Raw genomic sequence first — 18,973 nt, 5'->3', positions numbered from 1 at the left:
GCGGCCAGCGCCTCGGCGGCGGGGGACTTGGCGGCGACGAACATGGAGAACCCCCAGCTCGGAGCGCAAGGTAGGATCGCCCTGGCGCCCAGGGCGGAGGAAGGCAAGAGGAGCACGGCCGGCCTCGGAGGTGGACGGGGACCCGGGGTCCCCCACGCCCGGGGCGAAATCGCTTTGCACTCTAGCTTGTAACCCTTTCCGCCCGGTGGTGGCCACCGCTGCTCCCCGGCTGGGAGTTGCAGGCTGCTGTCATTCACGAAAACCCGGGCGCAGTGTGCACGGGGTCACACGGTCACACCGGCCCCGGCCAGCCTGAGCGAGGCGCAGCCTGCAGGTCCCTTCCGGCGTCAGAAAGTGCCCTTTCCATGGCACCAGCCCCCAGCTCCGTGGCAAACTTTTCATGCCGGGGCCTTTTCCCCACCCCCCGCAGGGGCGAATGGCACAGTTCCCCCACTTCCTTAGGCTCCTTCCTTTGAAATGACTCTTTCCCAAAGAGAACTCCGGCTCTGCCGCCCGTAGTTGGGATAGAGGATTGGACTGCTGTGCACTTTTCTCCGCGGATGCCAAATCCCTTGGCTCAGTTGCATCTGGACTTTATTTTCCTCTCATTTGAGGTCTCTTAGGCATTGGAATCTATGGATGCAACAGTAGATGCTCAGCTCAGCAGGGAGTTTGAATTTCCGAAAATATAAACACCGAGAGCACTTTCCAGGGGGATATTGTAGACCTCAAAGGTTGAGCGGTAGAGAAATGAAGGCTTAGGGTGGTGGGCTGCAGGGAGCCCCCTGTTTGAAGGGACTCTGCAGTTTAGAGAAGAGGAAGAAAAAGACAGTTGGTTTGTATTCACATTGACAGAGATTAAGCTCTGAACCCCCCTGCAAGACATAAAGGCGGATGAGGCATCCCTAAAATGTACTGTTTGGTTTCTGTGACTTGGAAAGTAAAAGGGTAAGCAGGCTTTGGGGGATTTTTTTTTTTCTTTTTCCCTAATTGCCCTTTGAGAAACAGTATCACTGGTTATTAATATCATTTGAATTGCAAATTAAACTGCTGAAATCCAGAACAGGACAGAAAAAAAATCTCCAGTCCATGAGGGCCACTTGTCTAAATATGTCACTTGAAGTACAGGGTACCAATTGCTCAGTGGCTCAAAATGATTTTCTGGTTCTGTTGTCATTTCAAGAGCTTCTCTTGAGTGTTGAGAGAGTCTGTTTTCCTAAGAATCTGGTTCTCTCCATCAGTCTCTGTTTCCACCTTATCTTCCTGGGAAGGTGTGCTTTCTTTGATGTGAGATGTGAAGCCTGTCCGTGTGCAGTTTTATGTCGAATTCCAAGTCAGATCTTAACTTGGTACTCCGGGAGCCTGTCGGAAGTCTTGGGAATCGGGGGGAGTACTTTGGTAAGGAAGTAGCCATGACGTAATGGTGAGAAGGTGTTGTGGTCCTAGTGCTTGCTGCAAGCTTGACATGTGGTTATTCTTGTCATCCCTTGCGGTGTCATTGTGTGTGAAAGAACATTCTCTACTGGAACCTGTGCAAAAAAAAAAAAAAAAAAAAAGGAAAAGGAAAAAAGAAAGAAAGGCAGACTGCAAGGTAATGCTTCACTTTTTATAGGCAGAGGCTCTGCTAACATTAAAGAAATAGCTAAGAACTGGCATTTTGCTAAGAATCAAAAGCTGTCTAGTAAAGGACACTGAACAATGCTCATTTATTTTCCACCGTCTGCCCCCTTCTCAGCAAAGGAAAAGTTAAGTGGCTTTTTATCTGAGTCCTGGGTCTGGTTGTAGACTGGGCAGGCTAAGGCAGTCATCGCAGTGATGATATACACATGCTCAACTTGGAAACTGACATACTTGCGGATGGTTAAATTGTTGTAGTGGAACAACAGGGGGCTATTTCCTTGTTCTTTTTTCCTACACAAATGCACAGGGCTGTGGAAATGAAAATGGCTTTTGGATCTCTTGCATATCCTTAAAAACACATAAAACCAGCAGCTCCCATTGGCTCTCAGGACCGCGCCTGCCCATGTCAGTGACTGTCTGTGGGTGATAGGATGAAGGGTGGTCTTGATTTCTCCTCTTTGTACATTGGTACGTCTCAAAATCTTTACTAGGGGCACTTTGCGATTTTTATAATCAGAAAATAAAATGTTAAAAGGTTTAAACTTTACTTGATTGTTGGCCGCATAACCGCCTAAATTGATGTGCATTTTAACAGATGTGATGGTTGAAAAGAAAACAAACCCCCCATATAAGTTCAGTGGGGTATCATTTACTTGTCTGTAGCAACAGTACATGATGCGTTATTTAGCCTCTGTAAGTTCTGGGGATTTTTTCTTTTTTTTTTTTTTTTTGATGGAGGCAGGAGTTGTTTTGGTTTGTTTTTGTTTTTTTCATAGCCTGTGGCAGCATCCTGCTAGCACAGAAATCCTCTGCAGAGGTGGTCTGGTAGTTTCTTTTGCCATTGCTTTCATTATCCTAAAAAGAAGCCTTGAGTTCTCAAACGAGTTAATTTTAAAGTGTAATTGATTGGATTCCACTTGCTTCTTCTTAATACACCTCCAGGGAGGCTCGCGGAGGCTCAACTCCTCAGGGTTTCTGACTGTTCTTCCACATTAGTCTGTGTTTTCATTTTGTCTGTGTTGGTGCAATTCAATGGGCTCAGACCCTAAGAGTATTTAAGTGCTATTGAGTTATCAATTTTCAAATCAAGGTTTTGAGTAAAACGAGTATCTTTGCATTTCAAAATGCAACGGTGTAAGTCATCTTTTAACAAAAGGGCATTATGCACATATTAAATGCATGCTAATGTACTTTTAATAATATGAGTAGAAATGGTTTTGGGAGTCACTTTTTGCTTCCTCTGCCAAGAGATTGTTAGATTCATTTTCAAATGTTTTCGGTTTTGTTGTTTTAATTCTTTCTTTAAATGAATGAAGCAAGCTCATCAATCCATCATCGGCTGTTTTGTCCCAGGGATGACAACTGGCAGTAGGTAGGTTGGTATCCCCTTTTGATGAAGAAAACTTGGGTTTTCCTAGCGGGTTAATGCAGTGTGTCATTTAAACAAAATATTAACTTGGTTGTTAGCCCCTGTGAGCTGGCATGGTTGCTATGTAACAGAATCTAGAAAGTGAACTGCTGAAAATCTGGGCTTTCGGCACTTCGGAGGATATTCTTTTGGAATCTGTGTTTTAAAAGAACTCCTGGCAGCCAGCCCATCTTGTCGCTCCCTCCTGCAACTGAGTTGGATAATCCCTAATGAGAATGCTGGCATACAGTGCAGAGGGCGTCCGTGCAGGATGGCACATTTCAGAGCTCCAGAGGCTGCCTTTTGCGTTGGTGGGGTCACGACAGCCTTTGACAGGTGGACAGAAGGAGGCTTGGAAAGAACAGAGCCAAGCATTTGTTCCAATTCGTCTTGTTGTTGGTAGCCAGAGAAGGGATTTGTTTAAAGTAACATTTCTAAGCTGTTTTCCTCAGCATCACATCTCTGGGAAAATGTGTTTAAAATGCTTGCTGTTCTTTGAGGGGAAAATGTAGCAGTTTGTTTCTCTGAAAATGTTTTATCTGATGAATGACTAATATTAGATTCAATTGATTGCTTTGCTATGCATAGAATAAAACAATTAAGTGCTACCATACCCAATTCAAATAGGTGTTAACTGTATATAACAAAATACTTAATGTCCAGTAGGATGTATGCCTACCGTCATTAGTTTTCTTTTTTAAAGAAATAATTGTATTTGTATTCCTATGCAAGTGAATGTGCTGATAGCATCTTTCTTTGGTGTTCAGGACTTCCTGCCTACTGCATTTGTTAGAATGGGATGGAGGAAAGGGTCAGTTTCCTGTACCTTTGTACATTTCCATAAATACATGCAAGTTGTATTTTTCTCTCCAGGCATTAAAATAGGCTGTTACTTAAGGTCTGACAACTCTTATCTACCATTACTACAACACTGGAAACTCTTTCGTGAAGTATAAATTACCTTTGGAGTGAATTGAATGTGTGAGTAGTCTGCGGAGACGCTAGACACTGTCGCTTTGCAAAATAAGTTCTGTCTTCTGGCATCCCCTTCTCAATTCATTCTGCCTCTGCTCTTGTTTTCCTAAGCAGACTTTTATCTTTTTTGAGAAAGAGAATTTTCAAATGGCAGAGAGGATGGAACAAAATGTTGGGGAATCTTGGGTCTTCTGTTAGCTTGCCCCTAAGTTACAGAGCTCATCAAGTAGCCTGTGCCTTGGTTTTCCAGCCACATCAAGGGGCTGAAATAGAGCACGTCTTTTCCTTACCTGGTAGGCTGTCATGGGATGGGGATTCAGACTTCTCCCTGAAAATTACCATGCGTGGTCACAAAGGGATTACTTACAGATCAGTACAGTGTGGTTGAAATTACTTATTGATTGGGAATTATTTACTATCTTTCTATTGTCTTTGGAAAACGCCTTCAAAGGACCTCTTAAGTCAAGTCTCTGGTTCTGGTTCATTTCATGCTTCCAGCCTGCACTTCATTATTTTTAGTGGTTTTCCAACACCTCTTTGATGTACCCCAGAAGTCTGAGCTGACCTGACTTGTCTAACGGGAGCCTGGTCACATATCTTCCCCGGGCAAGGCGTGAGAGGCCGTCTCCATCCCTTCACCCTGTTACTCCTCAAGAAGACTGTTGGCACTTTTTAGGAATCCTATAGGGTTATAATGTGTGACTTCCTGGCTGCCAGTGAGTTTGTAGCAGATGGGCTTGGCAGGTGGCAAGAGCTCATTGGAACTTTGCCTGCTCACTGTGCACATCATATGGGGCCCAGAAGGTCAAGCTTGGGATTTGGCCACGTTCACTGCATGTTTCCTTTATGTATTATATACCTATATATTCATTCCTGGGCTGTGTAGATAAGGACAGTGAAATCAACATGAACTCCTCTGTTCTTTCCATACCTTAATGGTTTGCCTGAAATTGGTCCCTGACTTCTTCCCCCTGCCATATATCAGGCAAGAGCAGAACTCGGTCTGCCTGCTGAGCCCAGAGAATGGGTTTTTAAGCGATGTTGCATGTGGAAATAGGTCTCAGTGTTTGGGCTGCATATCAGGGTGAGTAGCACACAATCTGGCAGGAGTGACACCGCCAGCAGTCATTGCTCTGCCTTGGTGCCCTGAATTGCATGCATAGGGGGTTCAGGCAGAATCATTTAGGAAAGGATATCTTCCCCGAAGCCAACAGGGTGGCCATCCACAGGGGCAGATCATACTTGACGATTCATAGCAGATAAGAGTTCTGCTGACCCCTGTCACCACCCTCTAGTTCCCCTGCTACCAACCTCCAGTTCCCCTGCCAGTCCCAGCTCAGTTGTGGAGAAGCTGGAAGATCAGGGAAAGGAATGCCTTCTTCCGCCCCGTGTGGTTGCACGACACCAGAACATTCTTGCTTGTTTGATGCAACTTTGATCTAAGTGGTAGAGGCGAGGTTGTACTCTGTGGGCCTTCCTGCTACCCCCTTGGAGTCCTAGGCTGCTGGAAATGTGAAAGAAGCTGAACGTAGTTTTAATGAGTTTGGCAAGAACAACTGTTTGAGCAAGTGGCTGCTGTGTGTTACAAGATCATTGGTGCTAAATTTATTCTGCTGGCTTTGTGGACTGGGTCCTGCTAGACCCTTGGGTCAGGCTTCTGAAAGGTCCCTGCCCCTTTACTCTCTGATGAGTTGAGACCTCAGCACTGGAGCTCAGATGGAGCTTGGAACAGGCAGTCCTGCAAGCAAAGAGCCCCAGGGCCTCTGCCCACTTTTCCGGTCAGGCTGGAGAGGGGAGAGAAGTTGGGGAGAGGAAGTGTCCTGCCCAGCTCCCTTCTCCTCTGTCCTCTTCCACCACCGCAAGCACTGTGGTACCTTTGTGGGGATGTAAAGGCCTTCCATTCCCAATATTGCCTCTGCTCTACAGATTGTGTGAAGTAATGAGTTATTAAAACAGAGCACCCTTTTAAATAAACTGATATTCTCCACTCATCTTTGCATACCTCATTATTATTGTTCTCAGAACTTACCTTTTGGGTACGCCACAAGACGCTGGGGATTCTGGGACCATCTTGAAGCATGTAGTATTTTTCCCTTTGGTCAAGGTGAATAGTTTAATGTAGCAGTAAATGAGAACTGGTTTCATTACTTTGGTCAAACTTTTTAATAAATAATAATATGCACTTACAATATATCAACTACCCTGGCAAGTGCTTAACATGCATTATTGAATCCAGAGGCCAGCGAGGTGACAACTACAGCTGGCTCCCACCCAGCACAGTCAAAAATCTGTGTATAACTTTTGACTCCCCCAATACTTAACTCCTACTAGCCTACTATTGACTAGAAGCCTTATGATAACATAAACATAGCATAATATAAACAGTTAACAGGTAACATAAGCAGTTGACTTACACATATTTTTATGCCCTATGTGTTATGTATTTTATAATTAAGTAGAGAAATCAAGTAAGCTAGAGAAAACAAAATATTAAGAAAATCAAAAGGAAGAGAAAATATATTTGCTATTCATTAAGCAGAAGTGGATCATCATAAAGGTCTTCATCCTCATCATCTTCATGTTGAGGAGAAGGAAGAAGAGGAAGGGTTGGTCTTGCTGTCTCAGGGGTGCCAGAGGTGGAAGAAAATTCACATATAAGTGGACCTGCACAATTCAGACCTACACAATTCAGACCTATGTGGTTCAAGGTCAACTATATAATGCCCGTTTTTCAAAAGAGGAGACTGAGTCTCAGAGAAACCAAATCACTTGTTTGCAGTGAGATAGTGACGACTACAGTGGTGATGATAATAGCAGACTTCGGCATAGCGTGTACTCTGAGCCAGATACTGTTCTAAGTGATTTTTTGGATTAATACATTTCATTAATGCATTCAGTCTTCATAATGACTTATTGGGCAGGTACCATTCTTGTACCTATTTTCCATAGGAGAAAACTGAGGCACAGAGATGACACATTTACTTGCCAAAGGGTGTATGGTCAGGAAGTGACCAAGCTCTGGCTCTTAAGTCTGTGCTCTTATTCATTCCACTTTGACATCCAGGGTCACTCAACTGCCACATGACTGAGCCAGGAATGCAAACCCAGTAGGTCTCTCTGCTGTTTAAACCTGTGTATGCTTCTCTGCCCTGTCTCCTGAGTCAGAAGCATCCTTTGGCTTGTTCCATTAGGAAGGTTCACGGAGCTGTAGCCTTGTCTCTACTCCTGATTAATGTTTCCCTAGACTGGTGGTAGTTCCTGGGTCCTTACGGTAAAGTCTTATGCTTGAGAGTTAGGGGATCACTCAGCCTCTCAGCCATCAACTGACAAAGATGGAACTGGATTCTGTTTGCAAGATGGGCAGCCCAGGGGCCACTTATCACTAATGAAAAAGACTATTTTGATCCTGGACTCGGAGCCTCCAATTTCTTGGACTTTGTGTGTTTCATCTCTCTTAGGAAGGATGAGTCCAGGCAAAGCCAGAATCTTGTGGCAGCCTTAGTCTCCATCCATCCCATGTCCTTTCTTTTGCCTGAGTTCTCTCTCTGTGGCCGCAGTAGCCTCCAGCACCCTGAGACCATGCCCAACAAAGGACTTATTAACCTCAAACAGATACCTTCACGCAAGGGTTTCTTAGCCTCAGTACTATTGTCATGTGGAGCAGATAATTCTGTGTTCTCAGGGGGCCGTCCTGTATGTTGTAGGATATTTAGCAGCATTCCTGGCCTCTACCCACTAGATGACAGTAGAACCCTTTACACCCCAGTTGTGACAACCAAAAATGTCTCTAGAAGTTGCCAGATGTCCCCTTCAGGTCACAATTATCCCTGGTTGCGAACTGCTTTTTATGCAGTAGTATTAGGGAAGATGTCAGTTGTTAGTCTTGGAATGACAGCTCTGTGAGGTCAGGGAGTTTTGTCTGTATTTTATTGTATCCTCAGCACCTAGAACAGTGCTTTATACATAATGTAATAGCTCAGTAAATACTTGCTGAATGAGTAGATGGATGAATACTAAATTACAAGGTGTGTGGATTTGGTCTACTTTATACAGGGTATCATGAGGATCATTGATTTAATGATTAGATGAATTTAACTGAGTGCTTACATACCATATATTAAGCACTGTTTCAAATTCTTTATCTGTAATACCTCAACTAATCCTTTAAACCACCTTATGAGATAAGTGCAGGGTTTGTCATTTCACAGATGAGAAATTTGAGGCACAGAAAGGTCACGTGACCTGCCCAGGGTCACCGAGCTAGCAAGTGGCAGAGCCAGGATACAAACACAAGCCAGTGTGATTCCAGAGACTGCCTGGCGTCTCCACCAGGATGCTCTGGAGCTTGGCATCCTTTTTCCCGTTACTGCCCAAGAAACCGTTATTGTTCTAATGTTGGCATTGCGGCAATTATAATTAGGATTTGCATGTCAGACACTAACTCCTTCACCATCAATCCTCAGAGTTCTGCTGGACAAAATATGCTCTGTCACTGCTGGAGAATCCATAGCCAGCAAGGACTCCTGTCTGGCCAGAGGTAAGAGGACTGCTTAGTGCTGAGCCACGTTCAGATGTGAGAATCTCTTCTCTCTGCCTCACTGCTGGGCTGTGACCAGAGAGAATCGCAGAGAGGACTTGACCTTCCTACCTTTATGGGAAAGGGAACAGTGGACCCCAGAGCTTCTCAGTGGAATTTGGACTCATTTTTAGCAAAAGGGCTGTTCCAGGATCAGAACTGGGGAGGCAGAGAGACTTTTGAGATCACCCAAGGGGGCAGTAAGAGCAATAGCCAGTGTTCATTGAGGCTTCCCCAGACACTGTGATGAGCTCAACAAACATTTTCTCGATTTACCTTCATATTACAGAGAGTTAGATATTGTTATCCCCTCCATTCCACAATGAAGACATTGAAGCTTAGAAGAGTTAAGTTGCTTTTCCAAGTTCTGGAAAGTAGTCCACTAGTGAACAGAAAAACGGGATTAGAACACAGGTTCACACGTTTGGCTGACCCTGGAATCTGCTTGCTTCATTAAGACGAGAATATCCAGATGTCACTGTCAGGTAGCCCAAAGACATGCCAGTAGGATGGCTTTGCTTTTTTGCTTAACGCCTTCCCTTCTCCTTTTTTTCTTCCTTTCTTCTTCTTCCCTTCTCTCTGTCTCCATCTATTGTGAGAGATCGGGCACATAGGCCCAGAGACCACAGATTTAATAAGATGGGGACTGAGTTATCTTGGACTCATAGCCTCATAGGTACAACTGACATGGAAACATAATTTTCTAATAAAGGTCTAGATGGGTGTAATGGAAAAATTAGACAGTGAAGTGACAAATACAGAAGCCTTCACAGATGTGCATGACAATGGTAATATGTAATAAAAGCATGCTGGAAAATACATTAATTTCACCACTAGAGGTTAAAACTGGCTGTGATAGATTATTAAAAAGTACCACTGTTTGGATAGATTGGTATCAGACACTGCAGAGAACAGCTAGTACCTGGGACCTTCTCCCCCAGAGAAAGAGTGCATCTTAAGGAGAAGGAAGATGTGGATGTTACTGGGTTTAGGTCTTGAATAATAGTTTTTCTGTCCTCTTTTCAAAGAGAATTAAAAAAAGATGTGAATTTCAGGACAGAAATACCGGCATCTTTTAAAGTAAGCTCACCCTTTGTATCATCTCCCCAGCGAGGTCTCAGGCTTCTGGTCAGCTGCAACAAATGAGTTCGTTCATTTTCCTTGATTAACTTGAACATGGTGTATTTAAACCATTGAACATGATGTATTTGCTTTAATTTGGCAAGTGCAACTTGGAATACAGTGGGATTAATATCATCTCTTTTTTTTAAATCCCCACTCCTGCCATTTGAAATTGGCAAGAATACACTCACCATTTCTTGGTGGTGGCAAGGTAGGAGAGTTAGAAATTTGATACTGGCCCTGGAGAGTGCAGTTGTGGGACCATAGAGCATGATAAATGATACCTGGGGAAACATGACCTGGAATTATATGTGTATTGATTATCTTAATAAATGTGCTCATCAACTGGATTGCTTTTCCTATTCCTATAAAGTTTACTGTGTAAAGCAAGAAAAAACAGTACTATTCAGTGCATCTTCAGTATTTGGGTGTTAACAGAAAGACAAGGCTTAGCTGCCATTTTGTGGGGATGGTCAGCCTGTTCTCGGCAAACATACGCACAGTGCCCTGTTTGCAACTTGACATGGTACCAGGCAGCCCTGCTGGAGAAGAGAGGCATGTTCAAGTTTTAATGGAAGTCCTGTAGAGAAGGATCATGATCTCTTGGTCAGCTTCCACAGGTTGGGTCATTCTCATCAGCAACTACAAAAACAAAATAAAACAAAAACAACCTTGTTTAAACTCGTCTGGTCAAGACCAGGGTTGATTCTACCATGAGTCAACTTAAAACCCACCCTCTAACTCTTTCAGTGTTATCACATTTATTATAAAACAAGAGCTTGGTGGAACGTCAGTTTACAGAGCTGATGCTCAGCACGCTTTTTTCAGGATTCTCCTGCATTTATTCACTTTTCCTCTTTTCTTGACAATCAAGAGGGCTCCTTGGAAGCACTACAGTCTCTCTACCTAGCCATCTCTTTGCAGTGTCCAAAGAGTTTCACAGGCATCATCCCAATGGACCCTACCAACTGGTCCATGTCATTGAATTGAGGTAGACACAGCAATCTATTTCTCAACTCAAGAGACTGAGGCACAGCAATTTAAATTGATTTGTCTAAGATTGTTGAGCTGGGTTTTGAACCAACTTGCCCTCTCTTTCCCCACGCTAAAAGCAGGCCCAGCTGCACAGTGTGGGAGGAGAACTGCCCCATAGCTCATGGCTGGGTGAGGTCTGACCTTGGCTGGGCCACTCCCTCCTGGGCATGGGCCACTGTGTCTTGTAAGGCCTGGATGGAGACACCATCACTTCAAGACTGTGCCCTCATACTCTGAGCCTCCTGTCCAATGAGTGGCCCATGATGAAAGGGGAATCCATTTTTACAAATGAATCCAATTTTTTTTACACTAGATTCTTTACTCTTTTCAGTGGGGTTTTACAATCATTTGACTTCTCTTTCAATGACCTGTTTTGTTGGTTTTTTTTTTTTTTTTTTTTTTGAGATAGAGTCTCACTCTGTTGCCCAGGCTGGAGTGCAGTGGCGCAACCTTGGCTCACTGCAAGCTCCGCCTTCTGGGTTCATGCCATTCTCCTGCCTGAGCTTCCCGAGTAGCTGGGACTACAGGCACCCGCCACCATGCCTGGCTAATTTTTTTGTATTTTTAGTAGAGATGGAGTTTCACTGTGTTAGCCGGGATGGTCTCGATCTCCTGACCTCGTGATCCATCCGCCTCAGCCTCCCAAAGTGCTGGGATTACAGGCGTGAGCCACCATGCCTGGCCCCAATGACCTGTCTTCTTAATGCCTGAGCTAAGAGTTTCTCCTCTTCTAGTTTCCCTAACAAACAGTTAGGGATCTGTAAACAAGGTCAGAGATTACACCAGGAGAATGTCCTGTTTATTTCAGTGGCCTAGATCTGGCAATGGCTCCCCTGTGGAGAATTTGTTGGTTTTTTTTTTTTTTTTTTTTTTTTGCACTCTATACCATCATAATTTAAGATATTTTACTCTGGAAAATACACCTGTGTAGAGACTGGTAGATGTGTGTATTCTTTGGTGCCGGGGGCAGGATTTAGCAAACACAATAAATCTGCCTAATTTCTCTCTCTTTTTCACTATCCCTTTAGGGAGATCCCATTAGACCTTTAGAAGCTCTTTTATTAGGGTCTTTGGGTTAATATGCAACCAAAATGTGTTGGTTTGAATTCTCTAGCTAACCTGTTGGTTGTTTAGATTCATGTGGTCACTGTCGCTGTGGCTGTAACTGCCTGGACAGCAAGTGGTCCAGCTTCATGCCCAGATCCTGGACTCAGGTGAATGGAATTTTATCCGCAGATCACAAGCCAAGAGTATGGCAGAAAACTCAGGGAGATTGGAATGGGGCATTTTTTTCTGTGCATCTTAGAGGAATGGAAGGGGAGGTATCAACCCAGTGGTCTCTGCAGTGTAGCAGGTGACCAGCTGAGGTCCACTGACTCCTAAGTGGCAAGTCCAGTGGCTGGGACTCTGATCTCTGTTTCAATTCCAGTGCAACAAGGAACATTCTTCTGGGCTTTCCCAACTTCTGACAGCAAAATAGAAATAATAGACATTGGAACTTCATTTGAAGATCTATTTATAATGGATTCTAGAAAAGTAGAAAGTATTTTTGAGGATCAAAATGTGTTGGGGTTTTTGAGTTTTAGATTTGTGTTAGAATTAAATGCGTAAGAGTATGCACCCTCCCGAGGTGGGAGGATTGCTTGAGCCCAAGAGTTCAAGATCAGCCTGGCCAATATAGTGAGACATTATCTCTACAGAAATCTTAAAAATTAGCTGACCTTGTTGGTGCACACTCGTGGTCCCAGCTACTTGGGAGGCTGAGGTAGGAGGATCAACTTGGGACCAGGATTTTGAGGGTGCAGTGAGCTATGATTGCACCACTGCACTCCAGCTTTGGTGATAGAGCAAAACCCTGTCTCAAAAAAAAAATAATAATAATAATAATAATTAAGATTTCCTCAAACTAATGGATATTATAGTTATTAATATAGGCATAGACGAAAGTGCTTCTTGTTTTGAAGTTCATTTTAGTGCTTCCCTTTTGTGACTTCAATAGTGGAGCTAGTGTGGAAGTTGGCAAACTTCTTCTAAAAACAGCCAAATAATAAATAGTTTAGGTTTTGAGCACCATAACGTATCTGTTGCAATTCCTCAAATCTGCTGTTATAATGCAAAAGCGGCCATAGACAACAGGTAAATAAATGGGCATGGCTGTATTCCAATAAAACTTTATTTATAAAAACAGGTAGCCCTGGGGTGATCATTTGCCAACCCTTGGACATGTATTAATAGTTCTTGTTTATTTGTCTCTGACCCAGCTCGACATACAGGAGGAGCTTAATAAATGGTGATGAATGAGTGAGCTAGTGAATTAAACATGAGCAATAAAACTACTAGATTATAGTGTTAAAGGAGCAAAAATGAGAAGTTAATTACTAGGGGTGTTGTGGTTAATGGACAGGAGGAAGAGACATTTGCTGCCGCTCAGTGGTTTGAGACGGAGTCACTTATGTTCAGCCTTTATCACTGACTTCCCAAGACCCGTGCTCTAACCCCTGAGCTATGGAGCCCTTGCCTTCATCACTGACTTCAAAAGAACTGAGAAGGGACAAAGAGTCATTGGTCATGGTGAGATGCAGGGTGGGACACTTGACATCTGAGCCTCAGTTTCCTTGTTATGAAATGAGGAGGTCACTTCTATCTTCCAGATAATGCAGCAAAGAAATATGGGTTTAAGGGAACAAGCGAGGCCTGATTCAGATCCTGGTGATATGATGTAGGTGCTGTGGGATGTTCCAGCTCTCAGCTTCCTCATCTGGAACATGAGGCTGATAACACCTCTGTGGTAGAGTGTCTGGGCTGGTTTCATGCAGGGGTCCTTGACCTCAGCACTGTTGACATTCTAGGCCAGATAATTCTTTGTTGTGGGGGTGGGGGGCTGTCCTGTGCATTTGAGGACATTTAGCAACATCTATGCCAGTAGCAACCCCATTATGTGACAACCAACATCATCAGATATTGCCAAATGTCCTTTTGGGGATGAAAGCATTCCCTGCTTGGGATCTGCTGGTTTAAGGGACTAACATACTGCGCCTGGCATGAAGTTTAGCAGATTTTGGGATTTCTTAGATAGAACTCTCGGTTATTAATAGTGCATTGTATTATTGAACTATGAATTCTCTCCTCTTTGACTTATTAACAAAACCACTTTATTTCCTTAACTGATTTCTGTCTCCCAAAGGCAAGACTGGATATTTTGTTCCAGAACCCAAGTCCTTCTCCTGAACTTTCTATGTCACTTAGAAGCCTTGTTCCCAGGAGGAGCCGAACTTCCTGTGATGTCCTGTTGAGTGTGTCCTAGCTTTTTAATGCATAGGTACCCTAGACTTGCATTTGAGGTTATGGTCAGTATCACAAGTGATTCATACAAGAGATCATCCAGATGTCTTCACCATGAACCAAAGGGAAGGGTAGAGACTGAGAGGCTCAACTCACAGAGGCTGGCAGGCTGAGGCCGGGGATTGTACTCTGAGGAAACAGATAGTGTGCCGCGAACTCCCACCGACAGAATGATCATTTCCCTGGTGAGCAGGCGCATACTCACTTAGCCAGGGGCCAGTTTTCAATGGTTTAAACTTTAATTAAGATGGTTATTCCATACCACAAGTTAACATCTGGATTTCATGTTTCTGCCATCCATATTCTCACTGAATAGTGATTCCTAGTGTTTTTAATGAAGAGAGAAAGAAAATTCTGGCTCCTACATTTTAGTAGTCATATTTTTGCTCTCTGTTTGAGAAGATACCTAAATGCAAAAGATTACAGTGAATTCAGTAGCTTTGTCAAATGGATGCTGCTTCTGTATTGCATATATTTGAAAAATAATGATATACACATGCAAGAAAAATAATTCATTGTGCCCACAGGCAGCAGGTTGGAGATGTGTGGATTTTGGACTTCTTGTTACCTTCTCTGGCTACCCAGAGTCTCTACGGCCCACAGGTTGGGCCCGGATCAATGTGGTGCTCCAAAATGTCAGGTGCAGTGAGGTACTTGACAAGTGCCTTGGAAAACTATGGCCTCTGCCCTGGGACTTTGAGTCTTCTGCTGATTTTAAGGGATTCCTCTGTTCTTCAAACCCAACTCTGCCTCCCTGTGACACAGCTGATTAACCTGTAATTTGGGCCCCTGGCTTTCAGAAAACTCTGCAAAATTTCTGCAGAGTGACTTCCTGGTATGAGTACCAGAAAGCACCAGTTGTGGTCAGAATAACAGAACTGGCCCCACGCTAGATTTCCGGCAATACGATGCGATTGGCCAACTGCCATCACTAACTAGTGTCACCCTGCCTCATCTCCAGCAATATCCTAAAACCCCTCAAGCATGTGATCCGTCATATCATTTTCTCATTTATGCCAACGATGGGTAATGGCCTAATCTCTCCAGCAGCATTCAGATTTATTAGAGAAGATGGCATTTACAAAACCATTTCACTGTTCCTCTGCAAACACCCTAAGCTGTCTTATAATAAACCATTTTCTTTATAATAAGCCTTCCTTTTAACAGTGGTTTATTCCCTGCATTCCCTGCAATCAAAATCACCTGGAAGAGCCCAGAAAATGGTTTTCATTTCTCTTCCTTCGTGTTTGGTTAATCTTTGGCTGGAGGGCTCAGCAGGACTTGGGAGTGAACATTAGAGAGAGGCAGAGGCCCAACTTTGCTAAGGATGAGAGCTCTGCAGCAGGACATGGTCAGTACAAGGCTGGATCCAGCCTGGGTGACCATCTGCTGGGCCTGCTGGCAAAGCACCTCCCACATTGGGTTTAGATGTTCAGGAGAAAAATACATGCGCAAAACCCAATGTGATCTAGTTGGGAGGACTCTTTTGTTCATTGTGTTTCGCTTTCAAGATTGACCGCCAAAGAAAATGACAAGTTTAGTAGCCACAGTATGTTGTCATTTGAATACAACCCAGAGAAACACTGAGAGACAGTAATTACTAGGAGAAGGGCCTCACTGGTTTTTGCATGAACAATTTGTTTGAACAAACGAAGATGCTGATGCAAGGAAGTTCAGGATCTATAGCGCAGGACAGAAATCTCTGGAGTCCACTGCCAAGTGCAAATCCTGTCTCTTAACACTTCCTAGCTGGGTGAAGTGGGCAAGTTGCTTTACTAAAATAGGCTTTGGTTTCCTCATAGGGATAATGCTGATCCTGACCTCCCAGGGCTGTAAGATTCAGGTAGAATGTGTGTGATGCACAGAGCACATTACTTGGCACTTGCCAATTCCCCTGTAAATGTCGTTAACAAATGTTCATAAGTCGCCAGTATCCCTACAGGCACTGAGGAAGGAAATTGAGTTTATTCTTTGGTTTCTTTGTTCAGCTAACATTCATGAAGCATTCTATGATTGACAGAGCATCGTGAGGAGCTCCCAGGATACCCGGACAAGTAAGGTGCCCACCACCTGCTGGAAGCCAGAGGAGGGAAGAACTGCAGAGGAGAGCCCCATTGTGGGATCCAGAGACCTGGGTTCTGGCCTTGACCCTACAACTAAGAGGCTAAAGAAGAGCAGAGTGGGCCAGGCACGGTGGCTCAACACCTGTAATCCTAGTACTTTGGGAGGGTGAGGCAGGCAGATTATTTGAAGCCAGGAGTTCAAGACCAGCGTAGCCAACATGGCAATATCCTGTCTCTACTAAAAATACAAAAACTACCTGGTGTGGTGGTGCACACCTGTAATTCCAGCTACTCAGGAGACTGAAGCACAAGAATTGCTTGAAACTGGGAGGCAGAGGCTGCAGTGAGCTGAGATCATGCCACTGCACTCCAGCCTCCATGTCAGAGTGAGACTCCATCTCAAAAAAAAAAAAAAGAAAAAAGAGGAGTAGAGGGGACTTCTCACTTCCACGAGGGCTTGGTGCCAACCGTATGGCCAAGGTGTAGGGTGTGGCATCCCCGCCAGCCTCCGCAACTTGCGAGAGGCATCCCGGGAAGTGACTTAGGAACTGAGACACTGGTTCAGTCAAAATGAGGGCATTTGGCATTTGGTAAGACTTCTCTGAAGTCCCTCCCATTTCTGAATTTCTACAACTTCTGACCATTCATAATATCACCCAATCCATCAGTTCCACCTTAAAACATTTCTTAAAGGACAGGCAGTTCATCTTGGAGAGTGCGGTCTCACCTGGCTTGAGCAGAGATGATGTCAGCCTGCCAACTCTGCCAGAGACAGGTGCAGGAGAGACACGTGAAAGCTGGGGTGCAGAGAAGAAGGTGGCACCAGAAGGAAGTGCCCATGTGGGTTGTGGAATGACACAATGCCTACACAATCCAGGAAGGGACACTGAAGACAACCTCATCTAGTCTTTACTTTGCAGTTGGAGAAACTGAGGCTGGAGAGTGCAAGTGATCCTGCTGAGGCTATACAGCCCTTTATAGCAGAACCTGGACTAGAACAAGACCTCTGGCCTCTTGGTCCAATTCGTGTTATCTTGACTCCCAAGCTTCCTCATGCAGTGTCCCAGCTGCTACACAGATCTGTGCTGCAGATCCCAGCAGAACCTTTGTGTGGCATAAACTCATCCTTTCTGTGCCCTCAAATAACTTAAATTCTGAAACAGACAAGCTAGAAACAGAGGAGACCTGTGGTATGGAGTTTATGGCTTGGTCTGACTTTCTAGGGAGCATAGAAGAGGGTGATTTAGGAAAAAAAAACAAAAAGCACAAGCCAGATGCCCAAATTAAAACACTAAATTTTCTTGGAGTTTATGTGCTCCAAGCAATGTAAATAAAGGTGAGGGCTGGGCCCCTCTGCCCATAAATCAGCCTCAGCGAAGGCTCACTCCCCTGTTGTGTTTAGGTATTTCAGCCCATCACCTACACCTCTTGGCATTTCTGAGATACAAGGAGGAGGGCTCCATTTGTCATCCTGATTGTCCTCCCTAGGGTTTCTTGGAGCCGCGATCTCAGGGTTGCCTTTTGCATGAAATATGAAGCTCAGAGATAGAACCAGGACATTTCAATGCAGGCAGGATACACTTGGGAAGGCTGGGTTTCTGCCCTCGTGGCCTCATTTGCATTCACTGTGCTCCTGACCATTTGTAATATAGTGGTGGGTGTCCATCAAATCGCTATTAACTCCAGCCAGCTCCTAAGGGGCTGTCTATGCTGTCCCTTACAAGTCCAGGGGATGACATGGCCCATACCTTTGGTCATTCGGTGAGTGTCATGAGCCACTTCCATCGTTGTTTCTATTTAGTCTCTCAAGGATCCTGCAAGACAGCAACCTTGGTTGTATGACTCCAGTCCTTTCACTGGATTCAGATACTTGGGTTAAACCCGCAGCCCCACCACTTCCCAGCATGCCTTTTTGCTGGGTCCCGTAACAGATGCTTTGCTATCTATGTTATGCGGCTGTTCTGTGATACAGGCATATTTCAGAGAGATTGCAGGTTCCATTCCAGGTCACCACAATAAAGCAAATATCGAAATAAAGTGAGTCACACAAATTTTTTGGTTTCCCAGCGCATATGAAAGTTATGTTTATACTACATTGTAGCCTATTAAGCGTACAAGAGCATTCTGTCTCAAAAGTCTACATACCTTAATTTAAAAATGCTTTATTGCTAAAAAATGCTGATACAGAGACATGAAGTCAGCACATGCTGTTGGGAAAATGGCATTGATAGACTTGCTGCATGAGGGGTTACCACAAACCTTTGATTTGTAAAAAAAAAAAAAAAAACTTGGTATCTACAAAGTGCAGTAAAACAAGGTTTGCCTGTAGCTCGTACCTTATGGGATTTTTATAAAGATAAAGTGAGTAAATATACGTGAATCCTGGTGATAAGTGCATGGTACATACATGCTAAGGATTCAATAAATATCAGCTATGAATATGGAACTGTGTATTAAAGCTATCCAGAGTGTCCCATGGAAGACCTGTAGTGCTAAAGAGTGATGTTTCTTGGGAGTGACAAAACAACCATTTGAGGAGGAGCTAGTTAAAATTGGAATCTCGGTTTTTCAAATAAAAATCCCAAAGTGTATGAAGCTTTAATGTCCTCATTTATTTTGTGGTTTGATCTATGGGCTTTCCCATTTGGCAGTGGCAGAAGGGACTCCCCAAGTGCCCACTGCTATCTGTGCTCACCTTAAATATGCCCGACCAGAGTCTTATCTCCGACAGCTCATGCATCATCCTCCCTGGGAGAGGGAGCCCCACTGACTCACTGACAGACCCTTAGTTAATTTCTGGATTCTTTTTTTTTCTCAGTTATTTATAGCTCG

The 18,973-nt window shown here is 44.1% G+C and overlaps 1 protein-coding gene across 1 annotated transcript in view; it reads left to right on the top strand.

The window, feature by feature from the left end:
* KAZN (kazrin, periplakin interacting protein) overlaps nucleotides 1–18,973 on the top strand; it is a 538,050-nt gene that overhangs the window by 613 nt on the left and 518,464 nt on the right. Inside the window, exon 2 of the mRNA XM_011939915.1 lies at nucleotides 1–70. This exon is cut by the window's left edge and continues 10 nt beyond it. Coding sequence (XP_011795305.1) covers nucleotides 1–70 — 70 coding nt within the window. The remainder of the gene's footprint in view (nucleotides 71–18,973) is intronic.

This window comes from Colobus angolensis, unplaced genomic scaffold, assembly GCF_000951035.1.
Source record: "Colobus angolensis palliatus isolate OR3802 unplaced genomic scaffold, Cang.pa_1.0 Scaffold185, whole genome shotgun sequence".
In the NCBI taxonomy this organism is placed as follows: Eukaryota; Metazoa; Chordata; class Mammalia; order Primates; family Cercopithecidae; genus Colobus; species Colobus angolensis.
The sequence above is the reverse complement of the archived record's forward strand: the minus strand, read 5'-3'. Positions and strand labels throughout refer to the sequence as shown.